The sequence below is a fragment of the Apostichopus japonicus genome, chromosome 16 (assembly GCF_037975245.1).
Source record: "Apostichopus japonicus isolate 1M-3 chromosome 16, ASM3797524v1, whole genome shotgun sequence".
Taxonomy (NCBI): domain Eukaryota; kingdom Metazoa; phylum Echinodermata; class Holothuroidea; order Aspidochirotida; family Stichopodidae; genus Apostichopus; species Apostichopus japonicus.
Genome location: NC_092576.1, coordinates 42,918,918 through 42,936,332, shown reverse-complemented (window position 1 = coordinate 42,936,332; position 17,415 = coordinate 42,918,918). Strand labels below are relative to the sequence as shown.

Sequence of the window (17,415 nt, the reverse complement as noted above, 5' to 3'; positions counted from 1 at the left end):
GCGAACTAAACAAGGAAAATACAAAATGAGGTGAATACAAAATCGCTATTTTACAAGAAACATGCAATAATGATAACAACTTTGAGCTGCATGATGACACAGTTGAAGTTAATAGTGAAAAGATTCTAAGTATATAAAAGAGCGACATATAGCCATTCCTCTCCTGCACAATATGTTGTTGTGAACTTATTTACTGTTAACTTTAATTTGCAGTATGGAAACACCAAAGTATGCTGTTGTTGTTGTTGTTTTTTGAGGGAGATGGGGTCAGCAGATTTAATCACAATTTTTCAATTTTTCCAGATCAGGATTTTCAGGAACTAATTGTTAGAAGCCAGCGCATTACTATTCCTGTGGGATCTTTGGAGGAATTTAATAACCTGGATGACTCTATTGAAACAAACAAGGCTTTGGAAAGATATTTGGTGAGTCAGTTTAAAAGTGTAAGGAAAGTAATCAGAAAACAGTTTTCCAGAGTGTAATGTTAGTTTATCATTATAAATTTGAAGCCAAGTCAGGTTTTATTGTGTCAGTGGTCTGTACAAAATAAAAATATTTCCTGAGGGGCTAATTTCCTTTTCCTGGGAGACAATTAAAACTCTAATGATATGAAAGCATTTAGGTAACAAGAGTTTGGCCAGAAATGATTTTAACTTGCGGTGCATTCTACAAAAGTGGGCTGTTAAATCAATCTTGTTTTTGACTGGACCCAGAAAGGAACATATTGCAGCACTGCATTGCTAGTTCCTCTTAAAATATTGATAAGAAATTAGCAAAAGATGCCAAAGTGTGGGATGAAATAGAATTACTTGAATATTTCTGTTTGTATAATAATTATTGTAATGGTTTCTGATTAACTTTTCTTTCTTTTTGTTGTTTCAAGATGAAAAGACTATCAATTCTTGGTGGCAACACGTTGAAGGAGTGCGTTAAAAGAATCCTGAGTGATGTATTGGCAAATGCAGTTGCTACCACACTGAACTGGACATATGTACCACTGGGAAAACAGCCTTTGCGAAGCTACATGTATGAAATACATAATTGAAAGTGAGTTAATATGTGTCATTTTTGTTTTCAGCAGCAGTGAAGAGAATCTTGAGTTGTGGGGAGGGGCTTGTGCATTTGACTCATGGATTGGCCAACTTTTCAATCCAACATCCCATCAACGAGAATTCTTGCTTTAATTTACATTGAATTCTGGTCATTTAAAAAATTTACTACAAATATATGTTGATGCAAGATGTGTTGTTTCAGATGCAGTTGTAAAGCAGCATTCAGCATTGATTTTAAAGTTTATTCACCATATGACTTTATTGACCAGGTCATTGTCACTTTCTATCATCCAATTTCCCAATTGATGGGACCTGGATTTGCAACAGTAATGCATGTGTTCAGTATAAAATGAAAGAAGGTGACTGTCAAAGGCAAAGGAAATATTTCGTATATCACGGCAAAAATGGTAAATGTGTGAAAATGTGAATAATGTAGTTTAACCAATTGTGATCATAATATGGGACCCCAGCCGATACTCATAGCTAGTGTTACAGTTGGCACAGTAATTATCAGAAAGCTGTGACACGTTGAACTAAGAGTCAGACAGGTGAAAATTTGCAGTAATTTTAAATTTTTTTAAATTTAATCTTTTTAATGTTTTAAATTTTAAAATTTTAAATTATTATTATTTTTTTAAATTTGCAATTAGAAAAAGTTGCCACGTGCCACCTGTAACACATGTTACTGTGTTACGAGCACAGTACAGTAGTAACTGATGTACGGTTGTGGAACATGAACAGTAGTAACTGTTCAAGCTATGAGTATCGAGTAACCAATTATTGGCTTCATTTTATTGCTTGTGTAGAATGCAATCTTTTATGTAATGTTTTGTGTAATGTGTTTCGTATTAACAGAAGCTGTACGGAGGAACTGCACAATCGACTTCATTGATATTCAGGCGGCGGTGGTGAGATTTCTGAAGGGTGCATCTGGTCGTGAGGGATAATCTCACGATATCTCGGACTACACCACAAACAGTTGACGAGTGAATTTCTTTAGTGCTGTTGGAATATTTAACGCTGGAACTCATTTTCTCGCTTTGTAATTTATAGGCGTAATAAAAAAAGGTAGCAACTAATTTCACTGTGTTAGTCATTATTTCTTCATATGTAACCGCATGTGTAATTCAGTAAAATCTGCAGGTAGACCAATAGCTCTGTTCTAGTAGTACACCCCAAACAAGCTGGCACTCTTGCTGGCTTTCCCTTGACAATGTGCTGGGACAAAACCAGATATTTGACGGACAGTTGCCTGCCGGAACACAGATATTTGGTTAGCAATTCATGTGAAGATCTCTGCCTAGTGGGTTGCTGGCGGAATACCAGATTTGGGCTAGCAGGTCGCCAGAACACTGGATATTAGCTAGCGGATAGCCAGTGGCTCTCTCTGACAGAAATTCAGCGGAACACTGGCGGTACTCCGGTGGTAAGCTTGCGTTTCTCCGGCAGTCTGCTGGTAGTACACCGACGGTACACTGGCGTTTCTTCGGCGGTCTTCTGGTGGAACACTGGCGGTACACCAGCGGTACGCTGGCGTTTATTCGGCGGTACGCTGGCGTTTCTTTGGTGGTCTACTGGTGGAACACCGGCGGTACGCTGGAGTTTCTTCGGCGGTCTGCCGGTGGAACACTGGCTGTACACCGGCGGAACGCCGGCGTTTCTTTGGCGGTTTACTGGTGGAACACTGGCGGTACACCGGCGGTACGCTGGCGTTTCTTCGGCGGTCTGCTTGTGGAACACTGGCGGTACACCGGCGGTACGTTGGCGTTTCTCCGGCGGTCTTCTGGCGTAATCGCCGGCGGACCGCCGGATTAAAGCCGGCCAAATCTCTGGCGTTCCGCCGGCTTTCCCCGCCGGTGGACCGCCAGTGGTGCAGCTGGCGGGCCGCCGGTGGACCGCTAGCATGATGTTATCTGGGTGGGAGTTATTGCATTAAATGTGTGAAAATTAACTTTGACCTCATATAACTTTGCACACGAAGGTCACACGGGGGTCAACCCATTGACATTTATGATCAGAAGGTACCTTTAACATCTGAAAATAGCATCAAAACTGTAAAAATCCACAAAACATGAAAAGGTCAACAGAGGTCAAATTGAGGTCAAGGGTCACCCAGATGCGGGTCGACGATTGGATTGCATTGAAGCAACTCCCAACCCTAACGGACAATTTGTTCTCCAGTTATCGCAAAAATACTAGTTTTTTTTATCATTAATTGACCTTTGGTGACCTTGTATCACATGACCGTTAAGTTTGAAAATACTCACCAATACCATTTGCAACTTGTCTCAAAATATCAACTGTGTAACACCTTGGCACTGGGAGTTATTACACTAAATGTCTGAAAATTAACTTTGACCTCATATAACTTAACATACAAAGGTCACCTTGGGTCAACTTATTGACATTTTTGATTGATGAGACCTAAATAGAGCATCAAACTATACAAATCAAACATTTTTTTCTTTGCCCATTTTCTACCCCCAAAATACTTGTTTTTTAACATTAGCTGACCTTTGGTGACCTCTGATCACATGACCGTTAAGTTTGAAAATATTCCCCTATACCATTTGCAACTTGTCCAAAAATATCAACCATGTCACACCTTGGAACTGGGAGTTGTTGCATTAAATGTCTGAAAATTAACTTTGACCTCACATAACTTCGCACACGAAGGTCACACGGGTGTCAACCAATTGACATTTTTGATCAGAAGGTACCTTTGATATCCAAATCTAGCATCAAAACCAAACATTTTCTTTTTTGCTCGTTTCCTCCCAAAATAAGCACATTTTTTCTAATGTGACCTTTGACCTTTTGACCTTGGTTTCAGATGTAGTTTAATCTCCTGATTCCAAAAAACAAAACGACAAGTCTGTACAACCATCCTAACTCCGACTGTTGTGTTTTTGATTTTATTCCTATTCATGTTTTCTTTTTAGTATAGCGCCACCCTTTTCTTGTGGACGCTCAGAAATCGTTTTGTTTACAATTCTCACGTTAATCTCAGAAGCATCGCTTGTTTTAGATGCAATCATAATAACCTTAATCTATACTCATAGTTTCTATCCTTGGAGTGTGATAGTCTGTAAGTATTTGTTGTATTATTTACTGCCATTTAGGATCACAAAATTGTAAATCTAAGTTGTTATTGGCCAGTTTCTGCTGTGTTTTGTGAGGTACGGCCCTAATGTTTTCTATTCTCCATTATGTATTACCGTAGACCAATTTCGCTACGTTCCTGTTTTACGTTGTTACTTACGGTTCGTGAGATTTGCGTACTTGGGCTCACACGTTACCTGGTTGTTAGGGTTTTTTGTAGCAGTCTTACTAGGTTGTTTATTGTAGTAATTTTTGGTATCTATTTTATTATTGCGTGTACTTCACATCTATTCTTGAGTATTCTATTCCTTCACAACTCATTCAGTATGTTTCGTTACCCTTGGGCTTCTATTTACGGGTTATGTTATCTTTGTTATTTGCTTGGTGTGCGTACAGGGTACGTGTAGCTAAGATTTTGGTTGTATGGAGTTTCGGTTAGACCATTGTTTACTCATTGTTTACAGTTACGTATTATGTGTTCCCTACGTTGTCATTGTAGTATATATAGTGTACAGTTTTCGGATAACCACAAGTCAGACATACAGTATTTGTTCACCTTGCCTATGTTAATTTCACTTTATCTTTCGTCAGGAATGTCACCTGCTTTTGGCATATGTTATCTAGCCTGGTTTTTATAACATGTTCATTATTCTCACCTTGTTATTTAGACATAGTTTTTTCCTTTGTTTCTTTCAGTTTTACCGTGTTCTCACTCATTCATCAACGTATTAAACTGTTGTCAAACGTCCATGATCTTGTCACGGTTTCTTTATTTTGGGGCTTGAGGGGAAATGGTTGTCTGGCTGTATAGCGCCCTCAGTTTATTAGCGCGAGGACAGCACACCGACCGAAAAACTTTGACCCCATATAACTTCGCACATAAAGGTCACACGGGGTCAACCTATTGACATTCATGATCAGAAGGTACCTTTGACATCTGAAAATAGCATCAAAACTGTAAAAATCCCCCAAAACACGTAGAGGTCACAGAGGTCAAGTTGAGGTCAAGGGTCACACAGATGCGGGTCGACAATTGGATAAAATTAAAGCAACTCCCAACCCTAACGGACATTTCGTTCTCAAGTTATCGCAAATATACTAGTTTCTTATCATTAATTGACCTTTGTTGACCTTCGATCACATTACCGTTATGTTTGGAAACGATCCCTTACCCCATTCACAACTACTCCCAAAATATCAACCATGTCGGACCCTGTCAATGGGAGTTATTGCTGTTTTTAATATATTGGTTTTTGGCATCTTACTGACCTTTGGTGACCTTTGCGGGCACCAAAAACAATAGGGATCTTCCTCTCACTATGGGCTATCCACCCAACAAGTTTGAACATGATACATCATTTCCTTATTGAGATATCGTGTACACAAGCCAAGCGTCACATACACACACGCACACACACACGCCAAGTTGAATGCATAGGTTCCTTGCTTTGCAAAAAGCAAGGAACCAAAAATAATACATCTGACCATGGAGCTATAAACAGTCTGTTTATAACTCCACGGTCTGACAAAGACACCCAAGAGAGTTCACATACCAAGGGATGACCCCTGTTTCTTCGATCGGTGAGAAAGTTTTCAGTCGTAAACGTGTAGACCTGCAATATTCTTTTGAAAGATTAATGCCCTTGAGATTTTTTCTAAGAAAAATAATACGTCTGACAAAGACACTCAAGAGAGTTTACATACCAAGGGATGACCCCTGTTTCTTCGATCGGTCAGAAAATTGTCAACCGCAAAAGCGTTGACCTATAATGTTCTGTACAAGGTAATAAACAGCTGCCAAAATGAGGTTAAAGTTACCCCATGCCCTCCTTCCCGCTGTTTTCTTGATTCATGCTGGGACAGCTGCGAGAAGGAATTTCCGTCAACACAGAAACAGGTTGCTACGGTGCTTCTCAGGAGGTATGCGAGTTGTATAAATACCATGTTACAATGTTTCTATATTTACAGAGTTAACCTAACAGTACAAGGGAAACGTCTCAAATTATCGAGTTGTGCGTCACACGTGTCTTGAAAACACAAGAACAATACTTCGCCGTGTTACCAAGTGTTGTACAACGCAGTTACTCGACATTTCGTTAAAGTTGGTGTCATTTCCTCATTTGCTTTAGCTTTACAAAGTCGAATGCAAGCGACGTTCACTTAAACAATTGGGCTGTATACGCAGTGAATATTAACCAGTTAATTACCCACCTTATACTTTTGCAAGTTATTCTGGTTTGAATCGAATGGTTTATGATAACTGGAATTAAATAATGAAAACATTTGACTATAATATACGGTAATGCTTCATGGCATTTGAGTTTTATTGTGAGTAAAGTAACATGATACTGAGTTGTGTAACTAACTAAGGAAACAAAAATAACGATTATATGAAAACAAATATCAATGTCATCCGGTCACAATGATGATGATCACGTTGATTGTAAAATTACATTCGATTATACTTCCAGCGACATCTTCTGCTCGGTATTTGACTGTGTTCGCACCAGAATCAAATCGACTGCCGGATGCTTTACCCTCGACGAGTCGTATTGTCACGTGTCAATCACCCGAGGCTAGTTGTAAGAGACGAGAGCGCTATCTGATGGCTGCACGTCTGTATGTGAAGGGAGAAACATAATATGGATAACTTGAGTATATTGTACATCCGTGTCCACGACTTTATTCATGCAAACAGTCTGCGATTAAAGATCAGTAAACGTGGTTTATTTTGAAACACAAGACCATATCTTTATCATCCACTCGGTAAAAAATCATAACTGTTTTGTTAGACTCTTCCAGCAGTACCACATTAACATATTATAATTACTTACAGCCCACAACAATATTAGCTCTTGACGACATTATTAGGATTGTTCATTCCCAGGCAGAAGTATTTCACATTCCCTTAATGGTGGGATTTACTCAGTTAAGAATTATAATTCCTGGTTCACTGCGAGGAATAAACACGTACACCTTAGTGGTTAGAATCATATACAGATTAAGAGCTATATTTATCGCCGGAAACCTTTTTGATATTTTGTACACATATTAAGGATTATGTAACTTCGGATGTAAAGACGTTTGCTGAATACACAATCATACAATGATTTGTGACAAAGTAAACTCTATACTCTGTAAAAGTCCCAGTATGTCCATTCATGTACCTCTCACACGTGTTCGGGATGGTTAATATTGATGATTTCAAACCCTATACAGTTGGAAGTCTGACCTCAATATATGACCGTTACTAGCAAATTTTCGAGCACAGCTACTTGACCCGGAAGTAATTGTTTCGCGCAAATCCGGTTCTACGGACTTCGGTTCGCTACTTCCATGTATGGATGTAATCGGTAAAATTCGCAAACATCCCAATGTCATTCGGGTTTACGAGTATCGTAGCTCGATAAAGGATACTTTAGAGACTCAAATACGATCATTTCCGGAAAGAAACGAAGATTTTACCAATAGAACAGTGCATTTTCTTATCGACGACCAACGCAAAAACATAAAGGTAAGTCAAATCGAGTCGACGTCTATCGTTATGTGACTTTCGCGTCTTAGACAACTTTTTACCGTAAAAATAACATTTTTGTAATATATAAGCTTGAATCTTACTCATATTTTTCAAAAAAGTTGTAACTCCCCCGAAAAGTGTGATATTTTGGTCAACGAAAATGGTGCTCCTATGTGGTTTTGGTTGCCCCTAAAACATGTATCCTAACGTACATAATACACATATACACGATAGCACCGTATCCTATAACCTGCAGCCTAGCGCTATATGTCGACTATGAAGTAGCTAGTGCTAGATTTGCAACGTCTCGTATTTTTCGTAATCTTTCTATTCGGCATAGATTCCCTTCATTTTTTTGCGTTAATATGGAAAAATCAGGGAGTTGATAAGTCACGGTACTACTTATGGCTACTAAATAGTTAAAATTTAAAAATTCGAGGGCATAGCGGACAGTAATATTACTGTACTAGGCCCCTAGTACAAGCCTAGGCTAGCCTATAGGCCTAGTACTTTTGTATTTACTAAAGTAATATACTACGACAAGTTTTTACTACAGGTAGGCCCTAGCCTAGTTTTAGTAATACTAGAATACCTGCATAGTTTAGTCCAATTTTAATAATGGACTAAGGCATATAACCTTTAGTTCTTAGCCTACGCCTTCTTGTCCTTGTGTAATAATTCTAAGGGGCCTGTTCTTGAAAAGATTTGGACTGCATTAAGATACAATTTAGTATTATTATTATTTTACAAAAATTATTAGTAGTACTAGTAGACTGCCTTTGTACTATGTATAAGTTAAGATCATGGCTTATTATGAGTTTTATTAAAGCTGGACTGGGTGAAAATTTCCTCCATCCTGGGATCGGGATCCATTTCAATGTCACTTTGTTACAAGTGTTCAAGACAGGTATTAGATCCATGACTTAAGTCTAGGCCCAATTCCCTATGCTTAATATGTAGAGCAAGATACGTAACACAGAAATAAAACTAGCTTGCTTTATACTGCTTACACTTTATACTTATTGCTATTACAGTTAGACCTACTGCTGGTACTTGAGAACAATTGCACCTCATAGAGCCATGTAGTTGTACATAGCTACTTATAATTCCAGGTGACTTAAAACAATATCAGGGATCATTTTGTGACAACATGTTTATCTGTTAAAGAGAGTTTACGATCTTTTTATTGTTATGTTGTTTTCTATGATAGGTACAGTAGTAGAAGTACTTAGTCATTCACGTACAGTCTTCCCTATGTGTGTGTGTGTCACACACAGATTTCTCTAAGGTGCTTTCCCATGTATATATGACCAAAAAAAAGTTATTCCCAAAAAGAAGAAAAGTTTCATTCACTATTAGATTTGTTTTGTTATGTATAATGACTAACATTGCAAAATGCAGTTCCACTGGTATTAAGTATTAGCCCAGAGAGCTTCCAGAGTTTATTACATCCTCATGTTTATTATCCTCATATCTGAAGTCTTCATATAAGAGTTTATTTATAGAAATCTGTTAATAAATGTAGTCTCACATTCTATTTAATACTATATATCTTTAAGTTCCTAGCTCTCTTATATGTACCCGTAGTAAGAAGGAATGCAGCCTGTGGATCAGTTAAGTGCCTGTTGTTATAACTCTGCTCCAAACTATTGTTTGTTTAATCAGGTTGTATTATTAGTGTGCTACCTTTAAGCAATTTTGTTTTCTATATATGTGTAATTTACATTTTTCCTCAGTTTCTGTTATACTCTTATAGAAAGAACAAGTTATGTGCAGCAACAGGCTGTAATATACTCAGCAGTCTCATGCCTATTCTCTAGCTAACTCGAACAAGTTATTGGCCCAGACACATACACTGGAAGTTAACTGTGTAGAATAGATTGTTGTTTGGAATTTATGTGCTGATTTTGGAACCATTTCTTGGGAATTGTCGGTACTTAAATTGGTTAATTTAGTCGTGACAACTGACCAATATGGCTGGAACAACAGAAGATATGACGTGGAAAATTAACAAAATGGATGGCTCGAACTGGCTGACATGGAATTTCCAGATGAGACATTTGTTGCTTGTAAAAGGCCTGTGGGCTATGAGGATGGCTCAGGAAAGTTGGGGGTTACTGTATGTGAGAAGTAGAAGAGTGCAAACTTGAAAAAGACACAACTGGCATTTTTCACCATTGTGCTTGCAATAGCATCTAGTCAGCTGGAATTAATTACAACAAGTGAGAAACCTAGTGATGCTTAGGATGCCTTGCGTACTCTGTTCGAAAAGGATTCTCTAACCAACAAAATTCAGCTCAAGAAAAAGTACCTCAGAACTGAAATGGCAGAGGGCAAGTCAGTTGGAAATAATTTGAATTATATGAAAGGAAGTATGGATCGTTGGGCTGCTATTGGTGCTCCTATTTCTGAAGAAGACCAGGTTGTTAAAGTTATGCTGTATGTTAAGTTTGGACTTATTTATTTACTTTCTACTCTTACCTTTTACTTTTATATATTTGTCTTTTAATTTTAATCTTATGCTATATGTCACAGGTATATCTCGCCATTTCAAAGTTACAAAACTATCCATCCTGCCACCTGAACTGTTTTTGCTATGTCATGCCTTCACTATGCCACCTTGAAATACCCCTTCCAGTCATAATGCACTTGACATTGTGTGTGATTTTTTTTTCAGACAATATTATTGTATGAAGTCTTCACAGTATGAAGTGTGTTTCATTTCAAGAAGTATTCAAATTTTGTTAAGCTATTCCTTCCATTTGAACAAAGTATTTCACTTTGAAGTGATCGAAGTAATTTATATTTCATGCCCATATTTTCACAGGACATTAAAACATGTTCTTTCATGGAGAGTGTCACACAAATGTTTTTTGTTTTCTTTTTTCTGTTGCTTAAAGTGCCTTATTGTTACAGTTATAAAATCAATAAAAGACCAGGCAACTCTATTTCCACTGTTGACTTATGTTCTACTATGCATGTGCAAAAGAAAAAGAAAACAGCCCTACTCAAAATATTTGGTCAAAGTATCAATAGAACGTAATGTATCCAAACGCGTCCTGTGTACTGAAAGTCCGCTTTTAATTAAAGTCCCCATATGTGGCAAAACCACCTCATCCCTCCAAAATACCCTAACTCTTCCCAAAGCTGGTGAACACCACACCCATCCCAAAGCTGGGAAACTCCAAACCTTCCCCAAATCCGCTAAGCACCACATTCCCTCCCCAAAACCCCTAAAAACACCACACCCCTCCCCTAAACAACACACCCCTACCCAAGCCACAGTACTTAACTTCAATATTGGCAAGCGGTTATGTAGTGTGATACATGAACCAAACAAGGATTGGTATTGACTGGAAAACTTAACTGATATTTATTGATGAATATAAGCAACAGATGAGTACCCAGCTTTGCAGAATCTCACTGAGTAAGGGCTACTGTGGAATTATGGTAAGTGGGTAAGTATAAATCATTTGGTATTGTAGGTATAAATCATTCGGAATTGTTGGAAGTTCCTTAGAAAGCAACTAGAAATAAGGTTTGGCCTAGGCCATGTTACCTTTGTATATTCGACATATGGTATGACCCCTTCAGTTTTGACAACGGACTCAGGAAAATTTGTGTTACCTTAATAGTTACCACCATTAATTTAGCTAGAAAGGAAACACCATCTCCCTTGCCCCCTCCCCCATTTTGTCTCTCTTACCCCTCCCATACGCAGCTCTCAGTAATTTCACATTTTACCTAATCATATATTAGAATTTGGGACAAAATTTCTTCCAAACCTTAGCACAACTTATATTACTTAATTTCACGCCACAAAACCTAACATTCCTAATAGACCGTACACTAAAGGAATGGGTTCCACTACATTGAAAACGATTTGAATGAAGTCTTGTCGGTAGTAGCCCATAGCATGAAAACGGCTTGGCGAAAGTCTACCTAATTTCAAAATGGCGGCGACAGCAACAAAATCGCCGAGTCGAGGTAATCGTTTTGTGACTGGCCGTCTTAGACAACCATTTCACCGAAACTTTACAGCATCATGTAGGAGAGTACAAGATCCACAAATGGGAGAACTTTTTTGCTGTAACTCTCTTTCGTTGGTTCGTTTTGACCTATTTTGTGTCAGTTAGGAATACATGTGTGAGGACGAAGTTGGATTGCAATCGTTGTTTCATAGGTTTTCGTTGATTTTTTTCTCGGGTATCTTTGCCCTACCATACATTGGAATTACTTTTAATCCATTCTGTGAGGTTCCGGTAAGTTGTAAACTATCAATGTCTGTAAATTCTGTGAGTGAAACGTAGGACCGACTTTACGTTAAATGCGGGCAAATTCAAATTTAATGATATGCGTGATCGTTGATCATTCTTCGAGGTCACGGGGTCAGACTTCCAACTGTATATACCTATATTTTAAATAGTGAGGAAATGCATATATCCATGCTATCAAGCTTACTTTTAACAGTGAATTCGATTCTGCATGTTGCTTTATTCCCGGAGAGATCTTGAGCTGTGTAAATAACGGCATGGTGACCTTCGGTAAAAGTTGAGCCAGGAGCTGGTCCGGAACGGCTGTAGAGTGTCGGACCGAAAAAAAGATGCATTTTAAATAAACAAGTAGAACATATAGATTCGGATGCGCTATATGTTTCTCACGATATGACAACAGAACATCTTGTAGATTATTAGGTTTATATCACACAGATCCAATTTTATTATTATCTTCTTTTTTATTCGTAAAAGTAAGTTGGCCTGACGTTTCGATCCTAGCAGGAGCTTCTTCAAAGGCTAAATGACAAGTAAGAATTACAGAAGGGACAAAAACACGCACATAATACAGAACGGTTAATGAGCATGGTGAACACAAAATCATTGATGTGTGGAGATTAGTAAACAAGGGATGGAGAGAAGAAAGAAAGAAACCATCAACCAGGGGAAGAGGATAGGTAGGAGATAAACAGTGTGCCTCAACTGTTTATCTCCTACCTCTCCGCAACACTTCATAGACTCATTTGTATGCATCGTGAATGTTTACTTATACGTTGGTGAAATATCAAAGATTGGCGTCATACAGACTGGAGGTGGACCGTGGCAATAACCGCTTCCGCCTCTAAAACAGAACATACATAATTTTCCTCGTTGGTAATACACTGCAGTGACGCAACACAGATATGGAAGTGAAAATCCTCGCTACCATCCATCCCAACCATCTCACTTCTCCTTGGGGCGTATTTAGAACTTTACTACTATGGGAGTGTGTGGATGGGGAGGGGGGAGGGGGTGGTGCAATGCCTCTAGGGGAAGGCAGACATGATTTTCTAAAAAAATGGGAAGTTCTGAAACTATGTGTTCACTTTATAGTATATTATAAACAGATAGATGACATGGCATGTTTAAAGAATAGTAATTATGATTAACGATTTAAGGCCGGCCTGTGTCTAGTTAGATATAAAATAGGAAGTTTGAGATAAGATATGGCAACGTATAACGTGTAACCATGGTTTCATTAAGTTGATGAAGTAACAGACTCAAACCATGGTTTCCTTGAATTAATGAAGTGAACAGACTAAAACCATAGTTTCCTTGAAGTGATGAAATGAGTACACTCAAACCAAATTATCGATGAATTGATGGGTAAACAAATGGATATCCCTCGTTACACGTTGGGTGCCGCTTTTAGTTTTCATAATTAGTATTTTACTATATTTAATTCTAGTTATTTAATTCTAGTTTGGCCTATTTCTAATTGATGTTTTTAGTTGTTTGATATTATCGTTTTTAATTTGATAATAGTTATTTGTTTCTGGTCTTTCCATCTTTTTTTATTTTAATTTGTATCTTTTATGGCAATTGTGCAATTTCCTGTTTGAGACATAACAAAACGTACGACTCACTCACTCACTTAACATACGTCAGCAAGTTGATTTGATTGCATCACTTATCGCATTTTACATGTGCCACCGATCAAGTTAGTTCGCCAGTTAGATGTATACACAAACAAATCCTTGAATTCAGGGCAACTTGCGATGGACAAAAAAAAGAGTATTAAGAAAATGCCAGACTGTATGATATACACTTTCATTGTGGATATTTAATATGAAATAAATAAATACACAGGTAAAAATGTTTTTTCTTCACTTACTGCATTCTTATTGGACGATCATCCGTGGCGGTTGGCTCAGTCCAAGTGACCACTGTTGATATGGTTGTTATGGGAACAGTCCAGTGTGATCGACAGTTAGTAAATGTCGGAGGTGTGGTATCTGAACAGAAATTAATGTTGTATTTAAGCACCTTAATATATTAAAAGTTAAAATGAGCCGATTGTGTTAACCCTGCGATAATTCACTCAATGTTAATGAAATGGCTTAGGTCGTAATAAACCAGAAATAAGCTGGAAGAAGGAGAGGCCATTCTTCGTTGTGACAGCCGCGCGTTACAAACACAAGTGACTGAATGTAGTAAGTAATTTAACACGTGCAGGGTGAACTAGGCGCAGCCAATGGAATATATGCTCAAAATTCGCTTGACATGAATTCAGTGGCGTCGCCAAGGGGGGGGGGGGGGGCAGGGGGCACATGCCCCCTGGAAAACCTAGTGCCCCCCCCCCCCCGAGTGCTCCCCCATCTGAGATTTGGGTTGGTAAAAAATATATATATATATTTTGTTATATTCAACTCCCATCATCTGTGTTGGTTTTTCATAAGGACAAAGAAGCACAATAATTCAAAATTTGTGGACCCATATATTAACCCTTTTGTGTGGTGGTGCAGAGGTCATTTGAGGTTAGATGCTTGTAGGAACAAATGACGAATGTTCACACCTGCATACTCAGCCATACTCGATGTGTGATCAAACTTTGGATTGCATGGTGAGATCCCTCATAGGAGCCAATAACGATGCTGGAACCTGTTACATCTTAATAGATAATGGGAGACCACGAGAAGGACAAGAAAGGAGTCGGGGTTATGCACACATTAATTCAACAAATGTAGGTTCTATTGATAGGGAATACCCCATTCCCGTCTGACAAGGTTTGGCAAAATGCCTATAGAGATGCATTATGGTGCTTTACTTTGCCACACTTAAGGAGGATATTTGACTGTTTAGTTGGTGTCGCACTTACGTTTATTTGTGTACAATGCGAATGTTCTTATAATATTCTGTTTTTCTTAGGAACATAGAGATAGAGGAATGGGGGTGGGGGTTAGAGCTCCCAGATGTTTACGTACCGCACCACTGCTAGGTACCGTTCTGTTCTTAGGAATGTAAGCCTTTAATTAAAAGTTAAGTATCAAACATTGAAACAAAATTAATTACAAATGCTTGTCAGTGGTTATAAATGTTTATTATATGTGACAATTAGCAACCTTTTATAATTATCCAGTATCGCGGTCAGGGTACGTGAGGCACAGGGAATGATAGTGGGGACAAATTTGTGCCATCACTATTTTGCAAACTTCACAGGTCACGGGACATGCATATTGTGCCCCTTTTTAAATTCTTAGTAGTTCAATTCACAACGCAATCCTGGCTACAGGCCTGAATTTTTCCCATATCGTTAATATGGCGACGATACTCTTAATCCGAGCAGTTAAGTTTAACTCACCTGCCGGTGGTGCCTGCGCAGAAGATCTACGACGTCGAGTACCCCAAAGCCAACCATCTAAAAGAAAAAAAAGGCACACAGGATACAACAAGCATAGTAAAAGACTATACTTGGTAATATCATGACTTAACTATGCAAGTCTCACAAACACTGTTCCAGCCACTTATGGGAGGGTGTAGTATCAGGCCCAGAAGAACAAAGATATACTGAAACAGCCACCATCTATAGAAGTACATTATACGTATTATTCAATTTTAACTATAGCCTGTATATAATATCCTATTAGGAGTACTCACATGGCACTTTCAGGTAGAATTATCATTCATGATTACATTAAATCAAACTGATAAGGAACGACGTTCTTCTGTGTGTGCAGTAGAGTTTTTTAGGTTTTAAATTCAAAATTAATAGCAATAGCTATACTGCAATAGCGATAACGACAATGCATACTTTCATTCATTGAACTAAACTAAAATGTTTCGTAAAATTGCTAGTTTGGTATAAAAAGAACGACGTGGAAAGAAAATTAAATACATGAACCTTTTGTTAATTAAATGATCTTCAAATTAAACAAAATATTTTGTAACTTACCAGTCGGACACAAACAAAGCAAAATACAAACGGTGATTAAGAGACCGTGAAACTTCATCTTGGAGACTGCGGCTGCTTCGAAGTCAGTAAATTTATAAAATAACAGCACTTCATAATTTCCTAACAGTTTTGAGGCAGCATTACACTTTAATTGACTCCAGACTTCTTGTCAACACAACGAATTTTTTGAATGGTTGATTCTCGAGGTCAAAGGTACAGTCAACTCCCGCTGTAAGGGCGAGCGGAGATACAAAGATAATATAGCAAAACGTCCATCAAGGGAATATTCGCACATACCTGTGGTCAGGAGGCTGATCATACACGCAAACACCACGGTCACCAAAATACGGTCACGGTCACACTAAAATATTCACTGTTTGAGTATTTGTCTCACTGTAAACAGTACTAGTTCGTGATTGGTGGTAATTGGACTTTTGACCCACACAGCTACTGTACAGAGGCACCTTGAGCTGACCCCATTCAAACGTCAGAACGTCTTGTTGCCTAAAAATCAATTTAATTGAAACTGCATCACTTATGTTATATAAAGTTCGATCAAACTATGGAAGCTGACATCAGGTAATGATAGTTACGAATATTATATTATTTTGTTTGAGTATTCATAATGAAATTACAGCAGATTGTCCCAACAAGCGGAGAAGGGGGGGGGGAGGGGATGGAGGGGTGTGCAGTATGGATTAACCGTGTGAAGTTGGGGGAGTAAGCTTCAATCATTTGGAGAAGATCCGCCATTGGGAGCACTTTCTACAGTATTATATTCTAATTCAGCCCCTTTCTCACCTCTACCCCTTTCCTATCCCCAATTTCTTACCTGTGTCAAGGCATCTACAGTCAATATAATCCTCCAATGTGGGATATGAATTGTTTATGTTTCTGCGTTAGGCCTTTTAGTAAATTCATTGGTAATTGTTAAAGTTGGATACGAAAAGCTGCGATATTGTTCAGTGGTTCCACTGGCCGCTTATTAAAAAACCTCCCGGACGGCAGATAATATACCCACGGGTCGCAATGCACTTGTGCTCTTAAGCGACGTAAACTGCTAAACCACGCACTGATCAGTGCATGTGTTGAGTTAACTTTTAACCAAACCATGGAGACATTTATATGTTTATTCAAAACGTTACATATTGTGTATCTGGATAGGTCTAGAATCAAATTAGGTTAACATTTATACAGAGTTAATCAACACAAAATAATAAACTACGGTTAACTTAGATTTATCTGTTTCCAATTCAGCAACATTTTCATTCATAGGCGTAGGAGCCTCATTTGATTTGGGGGGGGGGGGGAGGGGGCTGTAACGACTCGCCCGAAAACATAACCAATTTTTTTTCGCGCGCTCCACATATTAATGTGCATATCATATAGGCATCCATCAGTTATTACATCACTGGCAATAACAGATTGTACAATGTACATTTCGTTTATATCATGGTCTTGTCCAGTTATAGGTCCTTCATACTTCTTTATAACATTTGTAAATGAACTTCATTTTTGTCATTTCCAGATGTCTTCATC

General features: G+C 38.3%; 1 protein-coding gene and 3 long non-coding RNA genes across 4 annotated transcripts; 3 read left to right on the top strand and 1 right to left on the bottom strand.

Annotated features, from left to right (window-relative positions):
* Positions 1-325: 325 nt before the first annotated feature.
* Positions 326-2,711, top strand: LOC139982007 (uncharacterized). The gene is made up of 3 exons (XR_011797952.1): positions 326-425; positions 884-1,047; positions 1,908-2,711. It is a non-coding gene; the product is annotated as an uncharacterized lncRNA (long non-coding RNA).
* A 264-nt stretch (positions 2,712-2,975) lies between these two features.
* Positions 2,976-4,900, top strand: LOC139983269 (uncharacterized). The gene is made up of 2 exons (XR_011798583.1): positions 2,976-4,140; positions 4,851-4,900. It is a non-coding gene; the product is annotated as an uncharacterized lncRNA (long non-coding RNA).
* Positions 4,901-6,449: 1,549 nt separating this feature from the next.
* LOC139983268 (hyalin-like) lies at positions 6,450-16,034 on the bottom strand. Its single transcript, XM_071996700.1, has 5 exons — positions 15,877-16,034; positions 15,286-15,342; positions 13,819-13,939; positions 12,133-12,248; positions 6,450-6,771 (listed from the first exon to the last, which is right to left on the bottom strand). The coding sequence occupies exons 1-5, from the start codon at positions 15,932-15,934 to the stop codon at positions 6,731-6,733; spliced, it is 393 nt and encodes a 130-aa protein (XP_071852801.1). The 5' UTR covers positions 15,935-16,034; the 3' UTR covers positions 6,450-6,730.
* On the top strand, positions 7,365-10,619 carry LOC139983073 (uncharacterized). The gene is made up of 2 exons (XR_011798499.1): positions 7,365-7,668; positions 9,408-10,619. It is a non-coding gene; the product is annotated as an uncharacterized lncRNA (long non-coding RNA).
* Positions 16,035-17,415: the final 1,381 nt, after the last annotated feature.